General features: G+C 38.7%; 2 protein-coding genes across 2 annotated transcripts; one reads left to right on the top strand and one right to left on the bottom strand.

Moving 5' to 3' along the window:
* Positions 1–6,156: 6,156 nt before the first annotated feature.
* On the top strand, positions 6,157–7,793 carry LOC126634009 (uncharacterized). The gene is made up of 3 exons (XM_050304496.1): positions 6,157–6,183; positions 6,750–6,803; positions 6,891–7,793. Exons 1-3 carry the CDS (start codon positions 6,157–6,159, stop codon positions 7,791–7,793), a joined length of 984 nt encoding a protein of 327 aa, XP_050160453.1.
* Positions 7,794–8,687: 894 nt separating this feature from the next.
* Positions 8,688–15,522, bottom strand: LOC126582839 (ABC transporter B family member 11-like). The gene is made up of 13 exons (XM_050247064.1): positions 15,239–15,522; positions 14,091–14,486; positions 13,738–13,792; positions 13,447–13,622; positions 13,106–13,327; positions 12,781–13,019; positions 12,059–12,584; positions 11,691–11,964; positions 10,540–11,423; positions 10,179–10,445; positions 9,798–10,061; positions 9,380–9,673; positions 8,688–9,295 (listed from the first exon to the last, which is right to left on the bottom strand). Exons 2-13 carry the CDS (start codon positions 14,421–14,423, stop codon positions 8,939–8,941), a joined length of 3,891 nt encoding a protein of 1,296 aa, XP_050103021.1. The 5' UTR covers positions 14,424–14,486; positions 15,239–15,522; the 3' UTR covers positions 8,688–8,938.
* Between the last annotated feature and the right edge of the window lie 912 nt (positions 15,523–16,434).

Here is a 16,434-nt window from a genome sequence, read left to right as displayed (position 1 = left end):
TGCAGTAAGCTGATCTCCTCTGATGTAGCCGTTGCCATGGGGGGTTGGAAATTTCATCAACAGCATATGCGTGGATACCATAGCCTTGAGATCATTGATGCCTGTGCGCCCAAAGATGACATTGTATGCCGTTGGGCAGTCAACCACTAGGAAGTTAGTGGTAATGGTAGCCGTGTAAGGGCCTGTACCAATAGTAAAGGGTAAATGTATGCTCCCTAAGGGTTGCACGATATCACCGGAGAAGCTTATCAGAGGAGAAATCGAGCGATCGAGCAAGTGTTCAGCTACACTGAGTGCCCTGAAAGCTTCGGCAAACATGATATTGACCGAAGCCCCTGTGTCTACGAGGATTCGTCGAACATCAAAGTTGGCTATGTGAGCCTCCACGATCAATGGGTCGTTATGAGGGTAGATGATGCCTCTTTCTTCCTCAGGGTAGAAACATATCGGATCCCAGTTAGGCTTTTGATACTTCCCTCCCCTGATGTCTTCCACGTGAAACACTTGGTGACCAGGCCTCAGAATTCGTTCACTGTTTTTCATGGCCCTATTGGAAGATTCAGATATGGGTGTGCCGCCGCTTATGGAATATATGACATTCACCTGGCGTTGGTTACGGTTATCCCTTTGAGGGTGAAGAAGGAATTGATCAATTTTTCCTTCTCGTGCCAAAGCTTCAATACGATCACAGAGGATGATACATTTCTCGCTATCATGGCCGTTATGCTCATGGTAGCAACAAAACATGCCCGCGTTATTCGGGGGCGTGTAATCTGGGTGCCTCGGCTTTGGCTTTGGTATCAGGTGAGCTATGCTGGGGTAAATGGCCGCGCATGTGGCATTCAAGGGCGTGTATGTCTCATACCTTGGGGTAGGGGGTATCTTGACGCGGGTTTGACCCACTGCATTGACTGCCTGGGGGCGAGCGTTATTGTGGCGATACCCTTGGTTGTCGGGATAGTGTCCCTTACTCTTTTTACTGAAAGGAGAGTGGTGAGGATGGAAATCCTTCCTCTTGCCTTGAAATTGATATGTCTGTTGATTCGGTGAAGCATTATGCAAGGCATGGGGAGGTGCCACTGCTGTTTGGAAAGTCGAGGTCTTCTCATTTAGGTGAGTCTGGCTTCCACCTCCCACTTGTTGATAAAGGATGGTTGTAGGGGGTTTCTCCTGATATGTCTTTGCCTCGGCGGAGGCATGGTTATAAGCCTGCGCCATCACCTCAGAGTAAGTCTTCCAAGTATTGGCATTGATCATGTATTTAAAGAAACAATCACGTAGGCCTGCCGTGAAGGCTTTGAGGGCAGTCTTGTCGTCTGCCTCGGCACACCGGGAGTATTCATGGCTGAAGCGGCCAGCATACATACGTAATGACTCGTCTGGCTTCTGGCGGATAGTGTACAGGTCATCTGCAGAGTGCAAGCGATCGGTTTGGAAAATGTGTTGGGAAACAAATAGTTTCCTCAATTCCTCAAATGAGTCTACCGTCTCAGGTGTAAGACGACAATACCAATTTAGAGCTCCGCCAGAGAGGGTGGAGGGGAAGAGAAGACATCGCTCTTCGTCGGTGTGCATCCGGTATGCCATGGTGGACTCAAAGAGGTTAAGGTGCTCAATCGGGTCCTCTTTTCCAGTATAAAGTTGCAAGCCAAGCTTCTGCTTTGTCTTTGCTTGAAGGGGGGTGTTGAGGATCCTCCTTGTAAGAGGGCCAGGCCTGGGTTGGTTCCAGTCAGGTATTTCAGCCTGACGTTCAGCCTTCAACTTGTTTACTTCCTCAAGAAGTTGTAGGACAAGGGGGTCCTGAGTGGAGTTATGTGTCACTGGAGCTTTCTTTCGTAAATCTCCATCTCCTCTTGGAATTAGGAAGGTTTGATCAAGGGCATGTGATTTTTCCCTGGACTCGCTGTACTGGCTTCCAGGGTATGTCTGTCGGAACACCTCTGAGTCCCCTGTACCCTCATGTCTCTCTAGGACTTGTTGCCCATTCCCCAAATTGGTGGCCGGCTTGGGCCGTGGCAGGGGACCGAGTCTCTCAGAAATCCTTAGGTCATTAATCTTTGAGCTTATATGGATGGAATTCTCTCGACGTTGCTTCAGGAAATCCCGACAATCGCGAAAGACGGCTTTCGACCCTTCTGCCCCTTCAGCAAAGAGGTGTCTCCCTCCACTTCTTATGGTTCGGGTCGAAGCAACTGGGTTAAGAGAAGCCTCATGTTGATTATCAAGTCGAGGGGTAATCTGTTCCCTATCAGGGATATCTATGTCGAATGCATGTGACCCTCCATGTTGGAGGGCACCCAGTTGATGGTTGACTTCCACGGGGGCAACAAGCTCGCGTGTCTGAGCTTGCCTAGCTTCGTGGAGTGTCTCGAAGAGCTTCTCATATTGCTCCTGGAGGACCTCATTCCTCATTGCTATCTTGTTGTTCTGAGCTTCCAACTCATCGACTTTAGCTTGAAGAAGAACTCGTTTTCCTTCCTTCTTTCGTTGTTTCGCACTATGTGCAAGGGGGGTGTCATTCTGTGTGCTGTGGCTTCCTTCGCTTCCCATGTTGGAGAGGGATGCCTGGTCAAAAGAAAGTGTACGAATGATAGAAACCAGCTTGACACAGCTGAAGAGAGTAGGAATAAGTGTCGTTTCCCACAGACGGCGCCAAATGTTGATGCACAAAATCAGCGAGGACTTTGGTACAACAGAAAGTGTCAGGTTTTATGACCTTCGCTTGGTTGCTTCGGTCACTAGTGAGGATAAGTACGTAAATGAATAGAGACAGAGAAGCAAACACAGGATGTACGTGGTTCACCCAGATTGGCTACGTCCACGGAGTAGAGGAGTTCTTATTAGTAGTGAAGGGCTTACACAAGTACAAAGGATCAAGCTCTCAATTTAGTGAGTTCTTGTGAATGATTTAACACAAATGGCATTAGGCAATATTGTGGGGGGATGACCCCTATTTATAGAAAAACTTGTAGCTTTGTCACATTGATATGTGTCATGTTATGATTGGTTCTTGATGTTGACACGTGCTGCGCTCTGATTGGCTTCTAATCTTGACATGTGTCGAGTAGTGATTGGCCTCCTGGTCGGAGGGGAACTCTTCTGGGTCCTTGACAGTATAGCGTTGGCCGGTGCTCGGTAGTTTCGGGATTGGTCAAGTATGGTACAAACACGTTTATTAGAATTCAACGGATAAGAAACACGGTGACTCTTGGCAAGTACGTAAGTGTCACATTTAAAGTTTGAAACCGAACAACCAACAAATAAATCTGGAAACATGTATTGTAAATAACTGAAAGAGGGATGACCCAAACGGTGATGCCATAACCATATCTGATGCCGTTTGTGATCAATGGCTCCTTGGGCGAGATTGACCCGTCCTATACTGACATTGTCCACAAAATAAAGATCCCCCTTTTTAGTACCACAACCAATTATCTCCTTCGTGAGAATATCCTAAATAAGACAAAACTTTGAATACAATAGTACACAACAGTTCAATTACTCAATAGCTTGGCCAGGAGACATCAATTTATGCTTTAGTGAAGGTACAAGTAGTGTATGCGGCAAAGAGAGGGTAGGCGTGAGGTGTACAGTGCCAACGCCAATTACCGGTGAGGTGACACCATTAGCATTAGTAATATTTTGTCAAAGTGGAACAATATCGCAAGCTAAATCAGTGGGGTCATAGGTTATATGGTCTGTGGCACCGGAGTCAATGATCCAATCGGACTAAGTATCACAATTATTCATATTAAAAGTATAACCATAATTACCTAAGGACTCCGAAGGCATATCGGAAGAACTCGAAACATGAGGATTCATGGTAGGGCCAGTTAGGGTAGTAGTGTTTAGGGTTGTAGTGTTTAGTATAGGGGTAGGATTGGTTAGGATGAAATTGTTTCCATCGTGGAGTGGTGGTAGGTTCTCCATAGGAGGGCCGAGTTTGCTTGAGGGAACGGGCAGAGCAGAAATCCTAGGATCTCTGCTCTAATACCATGCTAATTAGGGCTTATTTTGGGGTTTAATTTTCTGATGTTATTCTTCTCACCAAGGAGGGAAATATATATTGTATAAGATTGATTTACAAGGAAAGAAACACCAAATAATATCTATCCTAATTACATCCTGATTACAAGGACCCAAACAGGTAACTAAGCTAATTACAAAGGTCAACTCTCCAACAATATTATCCGTGCAAAAAAAGTAAACAAATCCAAAACAACTAAGATATTCATTTGTAGTGAAGAAAATAAATAGATATGATTCTACAAAGAAACATTAAACTTATTCCAATGGGTATAAAGTTTCAAATTGAGGTGATTTTTTATAGACATAATCTTTGAAATAACACACAAAAAATAAATAATTGAATTGTTGAAATTCAGAATGGGTACTATAAAAACGTGTCAATATCTATGTTAAATCGTGTGTCCAAAAGATTTGTAGCCCTATATATAGAGAGTATCCAAAAGATTTTTCTTACTTAAAGATATAAAGAACAGATTTGGACTCTTTTTCAGTCTAATACAAGTCGAGCGTCACGTTGTGTGGGTACCACTAATGGCAAAGATTGAGAAACATTTGGTTAGATATGCACAGACTCATAAGTTCACAAACAATAGAGTTAAACTATTTTACTTTTAAGGATGGTTTCAAATTGGTCATAACTTTTCGAAACATTTCAAATAATGATCTATTATTTTGAAATTAGACATCTGATAACGACTCACTCTAGATTGTGACTGGCCTTCATGACCCTTCTCAGTGTCTCTCAGTGTCTACGATTACTGGAGTTCATCCTACCCATGTTTGTCGTCATGCTAACAATGCAGCCCACCGCCTAGCACGCATTGCTCTCTTGACTGGCTCAAATTGTAATTGGTTCGATGGACCCGCGGACATTATTTCTAACTTACTTTTTGACGAGTCTATCATGTAACTGAACTGATTGTAACTTTTCCAATGAATGAAAGCTATCGATATTTTATCAAAAAAAACATATGATAGGTTTACTAGCGTTAAGTGATGATATGGGCAAATATTAAAGAGGTTTTTGAACTTTAATCCTTCAAGAAGATTAACATTCAATAAAACCTGGTGTTAGATTGAATATTGATTTTAGTCCCTTAATGTGTACTTAATTCAAATTCATATTATATTTTTGTTTTTGTATTTAATAGATAACTTATTTAATGTTATTAAATTTATTATTATACACATTTTAATTAATTAACTTTATTTAACTTTCTCTAATTAGTGTACCTAAACGTCTGTATCATAATATATTTTACTAAATTAGTGTACCGAAATGCCCGTACCTAAATATGTTATAGTGAATCAGTGACACATAAGAAAATTTGTAAAAACATAAGTGTACCAAAAATTATGTTCCTAACTATATGATACAAAACTAGTGTACCGAAATGTCCATGCCTAAATATATTATACTAAACTAGTGTATCAAAATGTCCGTACCTAAACATATTATACTAACCCAGTGTACCGAAATGTTTGTACCTACATATATTGTATTGAATTAGTGGCAGATAAGAAAATATTCAAAAACATAAGTGTACTGAAAAATCTCTACGAAAATATTTTCTTGTATAAGATGCTTTACCATAATGAGAATTAAAATTTATAATATTTTCATAAAATTTAAATTCATAAAATTATAAATAAAAAAAAGAGACATTGAATACATATGCTAGCATTAAATAGAGTCTAGGGACTAAAATCAATTTTTAATCTTGTATAAGACATTTTTCTAAACTTCATCTTATTTAGGGATTAAAATCTAGTTTTCTAAATATTAAAGCGCCTTTTAACTCTTAAGTCATATATGAAACTTTGAATCTCCAAGTTAACGCAATTTAGTCAAGCAAATTTATGGTTTAGCTTTGCTAAAATGGGTTGATTTGGAGAATTAGACCTCCAAAGATGACAATTAGTAAAAACCAATTTTAATATTTGTCCACATCATCTTTTAATTCTAATAACATGATCACTTAAGTTGGTAAAATCATTACTTAACGGCCAGTGACCTAAATGATGTTTAATTAATGAATTAGACCTCCAAAGATAAGACTTTACCAACTTTTGTAACCCTTGTTATATAATGAGGTGCAATTGCTATAAATAAAATTAATTATCTCGATGCGAACGAAGTCAAGATTTGAAAAGGTAATTAATGAACACATTGCAATAAATTTATAAATTAAAGTATAATACTGTAATGTTTAAAACATAATATATTAAGAAAAAAAATTATAATACGACCCTAATTATGATAATTTTGTACAATTTACTCATATATTATATATAAAAGAAATTAAAAAAATTGTCAAGATCATCCTCTCACGGTCTTACCAACCCTGGTTGGTAATTGTCTAATCATCACGACCCGGACGCATGAGTGAATTAATTAATTGGTAATAATCATTGTTTGAAGTCGTCACGGGTGACGATGCCCCATTTTTATATTGACCACGGATTGCATGCAAGTTTCAGGTGTTGGAGATATTTTTCAATGCGACCGGTACACGGGATAGTATATCACGTGTCATTAAAAAAATGATGAGATATGAGTGTTAAAATGTTAATAAATTAAAAATTAAAATTTCCTACAATTCCTATTAAAATTTCCTAAAATTTCCTAAAATGTTAGACTATGTGTTAGTGTTTTTATAATATATAATATATGTTGGACTGATAATTTTGATAGGAAATTTTTGTTATATCATGTGTAGGTAATTTTTGCAAACAAATTATCGAAGCCATGTTTTTTAGGAAACAACTCTCTGGTAATATGAAAAGGAAAAAAAAAAGCAAAGGATAACGAAATTGCTGAAAGTTTAAGAGGATCTCTTAATAAATTTTTCTCTACAAAGAATGAGTCGGTTGAAAATTTGAGAGAAAATGATGTTAGTGAAGAGTCACAAAATGTTGTTGGGGAGTCTCATGATCATGAAATTGGTGGTTATGATGGTGGTGATTTAGAAGAAAATGTTGATGATGAGTCTCAAGATCATAAAAATGGTAGTGATTTAGAGGAAAATGTTGGTGATGGGTCTCAAGATCATGAAAATGGTGGTGATATAGATTTAAATGTTGATGATGATCATATTGGTGTAGAGGAAAATATTGAATCTCCCGAATCTACATTCCATTTAAACATTTATGATCCAAGAATTTGGGATGGTCTTAATGCAGAAATGAGAGCCTTACTTGTAGAAAAGGGCCCAATTCGAGAAACTAATCTCACTTATCCTAAGGACAAACTCTCTAGAAAATTTTCCTCACACTACTATGATCGAAAATTACCAACGGGTGAAATTTATGATAGGAAATGGCTCGTGTACTCAAAAGAGTTGGATAAAATCTTTTGCTTTTGTTGTAAATTGTTTAAAACAATTACCTCAAAAAGTGAGGTAGTAAAAGATGGAATTAGTAATTGGAGACATCTTGGTGTGAAGCTTGATCAACATGAAAAGAGTAAAGAGCATCTCACTAATTCGAGAACTTGGGTTGAGTTGAAAAGTAGATTGACAAAAAATCAGACAATTGACAAAGAATTTCAAATGCGAATCAAGAAAGAGACAAATCATTGGAAACAAGTGATGCTTAGAATTATTGCTGTTGTGAAATGTTTAGCCATACGTAATATAGCATTTCGTGGAACAAATGAAAGACCTTATGAGGACTCTAATGGCAACTTCTTAGGTTTACTTGAAATGATTGCGGACCACTATGACTCAAAATATGCTACATGGATTAGCAATCTTATGCATTGAAAAGGATGAGATTGAAGACTTGGAGTATGATGATATAATTGATGATTTTGCTTCAAAAAATGCTAGAAGACAATTTCTTAAAGGTTGAAATTTCAAGGAGTTTTGCTAGGAATGGTTGTATATGAATGTATTTTTTATTGTCGGGGTTTAGGTACTATGTCCCCCCGCCCCCGTTGTATATTTTCTCAAGTAATATAATTTGGGCGTAAGGGCCTAGCCCCCCAGCTTCGACTGGGTTCCAGCCCTCGTTAAATAATTTTTTTTTTAAACATATGTTTTCGTAATAAAAAAAGGGCACATTTTGAGCTTTCGCACTGGGCACCCAAAAACTCAGGACCGGCCCTGAATGTACCACTTGTATTCCCTTCACAACTAAAAATTTCTTCAGGTGTTGAATCTTCAAAGATTACCAAAATGTTTGACCTAGACAAGCAGATTAGGTGATTAATTAATGTAAAACTTGGATCCTTATTTTCCCAAAAAAAAAAAAAACCTTGGATCCTTACGAAAATACTAACTAACATTGCATCATTGCATAAAGAAATACTCAATTACGTACGTGGGCAGGATATTTACAAAACTTCACTTGCATATTTATTATTTTAGGACAAAAAAACAATTTTTTTATGCGCAATAATATGAACATCCATCACAATTCTAATAAAATTACAAAATTAAATACAAAAGTAAGGCTACTATTTAGCTTAGTTGAGCATTGACAACAAAGTTTGTTTCTCGGTACACATGTTGAATTCGTCAAACTAACTTGAAATTCCTCTCAAAATATATGGTCAGAATTTGAGATGAAAAAACACACTTAGAATTGAAATAATGTAAAAAAATTGTGGTACTACTTTCTTTTCAGACAAGCTCACCAACAAAACGAAAGCCATCTTCTACGAGCTAATAGTACTTTCTTATTCATCTACTAACATTGACTACTACATGAAGGATTGGAACCACAAAAAACATGAAATAAAAACAAGAAGGCAAAAAGGAAAGAACGAGAAATAAATACAACCATATTACGCATTTCTGTACTATTTGCCCATTCGGATAGGTGGCGTGGCAATGCCATTTTTCTCTTTAGTGTTTGGTGAGAAAAATGTAGAAGAAAAAAGAAGAAAAGTGTACAAGAAAGGAGCTCATGCAGTTGAAGCGCTCATGTGCAGAGCAACCAAGGATGCATAAAATCCATCTGTAATATTGATCAGCTTATCATGCTTTCCTTTTTCTACGATCACTCCGTTTTTAACCACCGCGATCACATCAGCATTCTTGATTGTCGATAGTCGATGAGCAACCACTACTGTTGTTCGGTTTACCATCACCCTGTCTAATGCATCTTGAACCACTCTCTCAGATTCAGCATCAAGTGCACTTGTAGCTTCGTCCAACAGTAATATCTTGGGGCTCTTGATTATTGCACGTGCAATGGCTACGCGTTGCTTCTGCCCCCCAGATAATTGTATTCCTCGTTCTCCTACTGCCGTGTCATACCCCTACATAACGCATTCGGATTAGTTTTGAAACAATCTTGTTATAAACTACCCAAAAAAAAATATTAACTTTTTAAATGTTCTAACCTGATTCAAGCTACTAATAAATTTGTGTGCATTGGCCAACTCCGACGCAGCTATGATTTCTGCCTCAGTTGCATCACCATCCTTTCCATATGCAATGTTGGCACGGATTGTGTCGTTAAATAAGACAGGTTCTTGCCCCACAAGCCCCATCTGCTGCCTCAACCATTTCAAGTTGAACTTTCCAAGTTCAGTTCCATCAAGTGTGATATGACCTGAATCAGGATCATAAAATCGTTGCAACAATGCAACAACTGTCGACTTTCCACTCCCACTTTCTCCAACCAGGGCAACTGTCTGCAAACGATATTCACAAATAAAAGAAAACACTGTATTATGGCTTAAGCTTCATCAGCACGTCATGAAATGAGAACAAAATAAACGAAGAATTGCAATCCAACTCAATTGACGCAATCTTTACCTTGCCACAGTGAATGGTTAAATTGAGGTCTCGGAAAATCTGTGTATCTGGCCTGGATGGATATTTAAAGCTTACATGGTGAAGCTCAATCTCTCCCTTTACATTATCCAATTTCATGCCAGACTCGTCACTAGGGTCTATCTTAGACTTCCTGTCTATAATTGCAAATATAGAAGCAGCAGCACTCCTGGCTTTATTAGAATCAGGACCCATGCTGCTCGACTGAGATATGCCCGTGGCTGCCATGGTCAAAGCAAAGAAAACCTGCAACCAAATACACATCTTAAAATCAGCCATATACTTGGTCTGAATGTATATCATGTATGTTATCAACACTTTCTGAATAGAACTGGTAGATAAATATGGAGAGAGAATAGTTACTTGGAAAACGTCGCTAAATGTTGTTTTGCCAGCCTTGACGAGTTTAGCTCCCGCATAGAAGCTGGTTGCATACACACAAAATAGAAAGAAAGAAGACATTCCAAATCCTATTCCACTGATCAAGCCTTGTCTTTTCCCTGCCGCTGTAGGGCCTTCACATTTCCTTCTGTACAGTTCCATTACCTTCTCTTCAGCACAGAAAGAAGCAACTGTTCGTATGCTCCCAACTGCGTCATTAGCAACTTGGCTTGCTTCTTCATACATCATCTGCAGACGTATAATTATACAAATTCGGAAGACCTCAGAACAAAAGAATTTGGATACGAAATATGCTATTAGTTCATGGATCTTCTGATCATACCTTTGCATCGGCACTGAATCCTTTCATGAACTTTGCTTGAACATATCCGTTGACTCCGATCAGAGGAATCAATGCGAGGATAATAAATGCCAGCTGCCAGCATGAAATGAAAGCAATGAACAAACCTGCAATTGCGGTCGCAATGCTATTAACAATCTGAGCTAGTGCATCTCCAACAAGGGCCCGCACTATTGCTGCATCTGCTGAGAGCCTCGCACCAACTGAACCACTTGAGTTCTCAGGCTCATCAAACCACCCAACTTCCATGTGAACCACTCTCTCAAAACACATCAATCTGATACGTTCAATTAACTTACTACCGGAAACCGAAAAGAAGTATGCTCGTGCTGGGATCACCAGAAATGATGACACACCAAGTACCATAAAAATAATTGCCCAAAACTCTGAATCTTTCTTTTGTTGACGAGGTGGTTCATACAAAGTCTTTATTACCCTGGAAATAAGCACACCGAAAATTGGAAGTATGACACCATTGGCGGTTGCAGCTAAAGTTCCAAGAAGAAGTGCTGGAATCTCGGGCTTGTTGAGGGCAGCGAGGCGGAGGAGAGAGACCTTTGGAGGTTGCTCTGATGCCAGGGCAGCGGCCTCTGGTTCTGCCAATGTAGTGCCATGCATGCTAGCATGTCCTATGGGTAAACCAAAGGCAGCTGAAAATGAATGGCGGCTGCTATTTCCTACAGAGGAATTCCGACTTATGGATCTTCGTAACGACATTCTTAGACTTGATTGTCTAAAAGATTCAGCAGTTATATCAGATTTGTTTTGAACTTCTCCTGTTTGATCTGAACCCTTGTTTACTTCTTGCAAGCGTATAAGTTGAGAGTATGCTCCTTCAGGATCCTTGAGTAATTCTGAGTGCGAGCCTGATCAATGGACAAAAATATGGTTAACTGATAGTCTTCCTATACACGTGACAAACTGGCAGGAACTTGGGATCTAATAATAAATTGCAGCCACGAGTAAACCGAAATTCTATCCACAAGTACAAACACTAAGCCTGGACTCTGGAGATTATAAGAGATTTCGGTGGGAAAAGCAACGTGTTATAGCAGAAGAAAGCAAGTCAAAATCAAGGGAAACATATGCAAGAACTAATAAAAAGAACGTGCTAGCTTTATCAGGTAGAATACCTTTTTCAACCATCTTTCCTTTATGAATGACAGCAATCACATCTGCATTCCTCACCGTGCTCAAACGATGAGCAACAATAACAGTAGTTCTGTTGACCATAATCCGATCCAATGCTTCTTGAACTATCCTCTCAGATTCTGCATCAAGTGCACTTGTAGCTTCATCCAAAAGTAAAATTCGTGGATCTTTCAAAATTGCTCTTGCTATAGCAATTCTCTGCTTCTGCCCACCAGATAGCTGAGTTCCATGCTCACCGACCATGGTGTTAATGCCCTGATCACGAATCATTAAAGGCCAAATGAACTAATAATATTCCTATGAACACACACATAATTATAAACTGCGATTAGATAGAATTAGTTGGAACCTGAGGCAATTTATCGATAAATTTGGAGGCGTTTGCAAGTTCAGCTGCTGCTTTTATCTCTTCAATGGTAGCACCATCCTTTCCATAGGCAATATTGTCCATAATGCTGGATGCGAACAGTACGGGTTCCTGGCTGACGAGACCAATTTTACTCCGAATCCATTTCACCTGAAATTCTTTTAGGTTTATGCCATCTATCAACACTTCACCAGCTTGTGGATCATAAAATCTCTCTATCAGACTGATGACTGTTGACTTCCCACTTCCACTTTGTCCAACCAAAGCTGCAGTGGTGCCACTAGAGATATGAAGACAGAACCCGTCGAATATTGGTTCATCTGGTCTGGCTGGGTAACTGAAGTAAACCTCTCTTAGATCTATATCTCCACGAATGTCATCCAATGTCTTTCCTTTTTCGTCAGAAGCATCAATCTCTGGTTTCCTACTGATAGTCTCAAACATCTTAAATGCTGCAGCTTGACCAGCAGCGAATGCACTCAAGCACGGTGATGCTTGCCCCAGAGACCTAATTCATCCAAAATAGTTAATATATTTAAACAAAAAGAGGAGAAAGAGAGAAATCAAAAGAGGAACTCATGTACATATGTATCTGCATGTATGTACGAGTATTTAAAATCAAACATAAAGAGAGAGAAAAAGATGATAACATAGGTACTATAATAACCCACAAAAAAAGAAAAGAAAAAAGAAATGGATCTTACATGGATCCAGTCAAAACAGCAACAATCACATTCAGCACGTCACCCCCGGAATATCCATTATTCCTTACCATTCTTGAACCAAACCATACCGCCAAGGCATAAGTGCAGAACACAACTAGCATAACCATGCCAAAACATGCTCCAGCAGCAGTACCTTCGTAAACACCTGATTTGTAAGCATCCGCAAGATATTTTTTGTAATTTGTTGTTGCTTGCTTTTCCCCAGTGAAGGATGCAACCTACATAGAAAGCAGATGAGAAACATCATACTCTTGGCCAAACAATCGAAAATTATTCCAATAGTTGTAAGGCCAGTGTGACCTACGGTTCTGATGGAGCCTATCGTCTGTTCAACTACAATTGCTGCTTTTGCATAAGCACTTTGTCCACGGGTTGCCATCTTGGATATAATGATGGACATAGCTGCACCAGCTGCCACAAGCAGAGGAATCGAGGATAACATGACAAGGGTAAGAAGCCATCCTTTGATGAATGCTATTATAAACCCTCCAATGAATGTTGAAAATAGTTGTAAAAATTTTCCAACCTGCACGAACAAGTGCACAAATATGACCTTTTAGTTACATTTTAAGAATAAAAAATTTCAAGGTTTTTATTCTCCCTGGGGTGAATTTAGGGTTTGTAATTGTGAAGACAGCGTAGTACCTTCTCGCCCATGGCATCTTGTATGAGAACAGTGTCGCCAGACATCCTCCCAATGACCTCTCCAGTATTTGTTTCCAAATCAAAGAAAGCAACGTCTTGTCTCAAAATTGTTTTCAAATACAAACCCCTTATCCTTGCAGCTTGTCTTTCCCCTGTTACCATCCAGCAAGAGACCTCTGTGAACAAGAAATACAGCTGTATCAGTTCAAAATTCAAATGCTTGATATGTGTATGAGTTTCTCTCTGCATGCATGAAAAACTTTTGTGGTTATGGGTATGAGATGTACTTACGAAGACTTGCGGCCACACCTGTCCCGATTGCCAAATAGACATATTTTAGAGAGACCTACAATGTACCAAGATAACTAAATGATTATCAACATGTTCGGCCTAACAACTTAGTGAATAACCAGAGGAAGAATAATTATCAAACGAATCCCCTAAAATTTACTGATAAGAAATAAAAGGAAAAAAAGAATCCCGTAAGAATAATTGAACAAAAATCTGAGCTAAAAAAATCGATGTGATTTTCTGGAACTCCAATATTTGACCTCATAAGAGCAGTTCAAACCATTATTGAAAGTTCAACTCGATGTCTTAACAAACATAAAGATTAAATTGGCTTGTGCAGCATATAACTTTACCTTGGAAACAGCACTAACTATGTCTTTATTGTTTTGATTAGATCCAAAAGAATTGATCATCTCCCCCAATAATATCGTCATAAGGGGCATCCCCAAGCCATTCCCAATGGCACCAATTGTGCCGGCGAGCATCAATATAGTATCAGTCTTATCTGCAAATGAAAATAGCTTGGAAAATGGAACTTTTTCAAGTTTCTCATCTCCGCTGCTCTTGTCTGAGCCTTGATGATCCCCATTCGTGTCGGTGCTTTTCTCTACTTCTACTTGGCTTCTTGAAGTGATGTCCTCATGCTCTTGAGGCGTAGCCCCATCCACGCCACTTTCCTGGGCCATGTTACCAACCCCAAGAAAGTATTGAGATGCTTGACACCTGATTTGTTATACCTCAATCTGCACCTGCATAAGCACAGTCCTGTTATAGTAAACTTAAAAGCCAAGCCAGCGAATTTGTGCTGGCAGTGCAGAAAGGACCAGCTAAATATCTGTAAGCAGGGCACGACTACTTCCAAATCTGAAAGCAGGCCTTAGATTAAAAAATTACAATAGGGGAATTGAGTCAGCACATCTCTTTCGTCAACTATTCACTTCACAAAGTAAACGAAACAAAAACTAAATCTGGAAAAAATTCAACACTACATACTTGTCTTGTATTCCAAGATGAAAAGTTTTATGTTAATTTACTGGAATGTCGATCGCAAGCAGACAAGTATACATTCAGAGAATCTAACCATTTGTTTCCATAGACTACAAAATTCACTACTTTTGCAAGCAAACACCCCTCCTGGTAATTAAGTACTTTATTTTTCTCTTTCTTTTGATAAAAAAAGAAGAAAAAATGCAACCACAAGTAAACAAAACGATCCCACAGAAGAAAAAAAAAGGGTATTTGTTCGTTTTCGTTTTACTGGAAAAACTAGGAAATTGATCTGTGAAGATGTTTCTTGAGGTATGATTGGGTCCCCAAAGAAGACTGCAACTTTAGTGAGTGAGTGACGGAATCAGAAACAAATCTCTGCAACTCGAGAAACCCAATACAACACCAAAACATTTGTAGCAGTAAAAGAAAGTAGTTAAGCAGTACAGAACAGAAGAGAACCCATATGACATGCTAAAACACAGAAACACAGAGCAAGAAATGAGATACTTACCAAAAGGGTATCTTGAGCTTGAAGAAGTCGCCGGCACTCAACAGCTTTCTGGGATTTGCGGGGTGTTTGCTTTGACTAATTTCATATTAATAGGCACACTCTGTGTTTGAGCTGTTTGGTATTGCTTATTGTGCAAGCATTGTAATCATTATTATTATTATTATAATTAATATTATTCATGACAAAAGTCGTCCCTTTCCTTCTCTTGCAGTTCCACCTCTATCTTATGGCGAGAGGGGGATAAAGTCACTGTGATCTGGCCATGGATGCCAAAAGCTGTGCATCCAAACTTTAGCTTTGTCAACGAAATCTTGGTGGCCATTTTCGAGTTTACTTATATTATGCATCTAATCAACTCTAACATCGCTTTCCAAGAAAATTAAATTTTATATATACATAGATAACTTCCAGGAAGAAAGCATTTTTTATTTTTTGTTGGGGTCCAGTCTTAGGTAGGGAAATGTTAATGTTGGTTGTTTGTCTTTTCTGTAATTTAATATCGACTACATGGCATCATATACCTACACGTACACCCTTGATGTTTCTTGTGTTTTCTCAAAACCCCTTCATTTTTCCACATATCATAAACAGCCCCCTGACATTTTAAAATTATTTTCAAAATCCCTTCGGTTAGTGTTTCGTTATGCTTTATGCTGACATCAGCATAAAATAATTTTAAAATGGAAAAATTAACCTTATGTTGTTGCCCAGTCGTCCAATTACTTGCTTAAATTCATCTTGGTTTTTTCTTCTTCCCAGAGTCACGAGCTTCTTCACTGCAATTGAGACGCCACCTTCAAAATTCGTTTTGTAGACTATACCAATTGATCCGCCACCTATTAGACATTCTTTCTCAAGCAATGCTTTTGTGTCGGACCCCCAGTTTTTGTCCAAAGGAGTACCACAGAGGAAGGGGTTGTTTATTGTTGTTGATAATTGCAAGTGTACAATATCGTCCAAGTAATATAGTGATAAGTAGAGTGTCGTTCAAACAAGGATCGGATTAACCTAAATTTACTATTGAGATTGACTTCAAACTAAACTTAAATAAAAGATGGATAACGATGACAAATTCAAATATGCAAAAACCCAAACGAAATTGAAAGTATCAATTGAACAAACACGAAGTAAAAGTGAATGAATTATGAAAAATTAATATATTGAAGCACTAGGACATCAGGTTCCTCATTCTCAAT

The sequence above is a fragment of the Malus sylvestris genome, chromosome 9 (assembly GCF_916048215.2).
Source record: "Malus sylvestris chromosome 9, drMalSylv7.2, whole genome shotgun sequence".
Classification (NCBI taxonomy): domain Eukaryota; kingdom Viridiplantae; phylum Streptophyta; class Magnoliopsida; order Rosales; family Rosaceae; genus Malus; species Malus sylvestris.
This window is presented reverse-complemented; position numbering and strand designations above follow the sequence as displayed.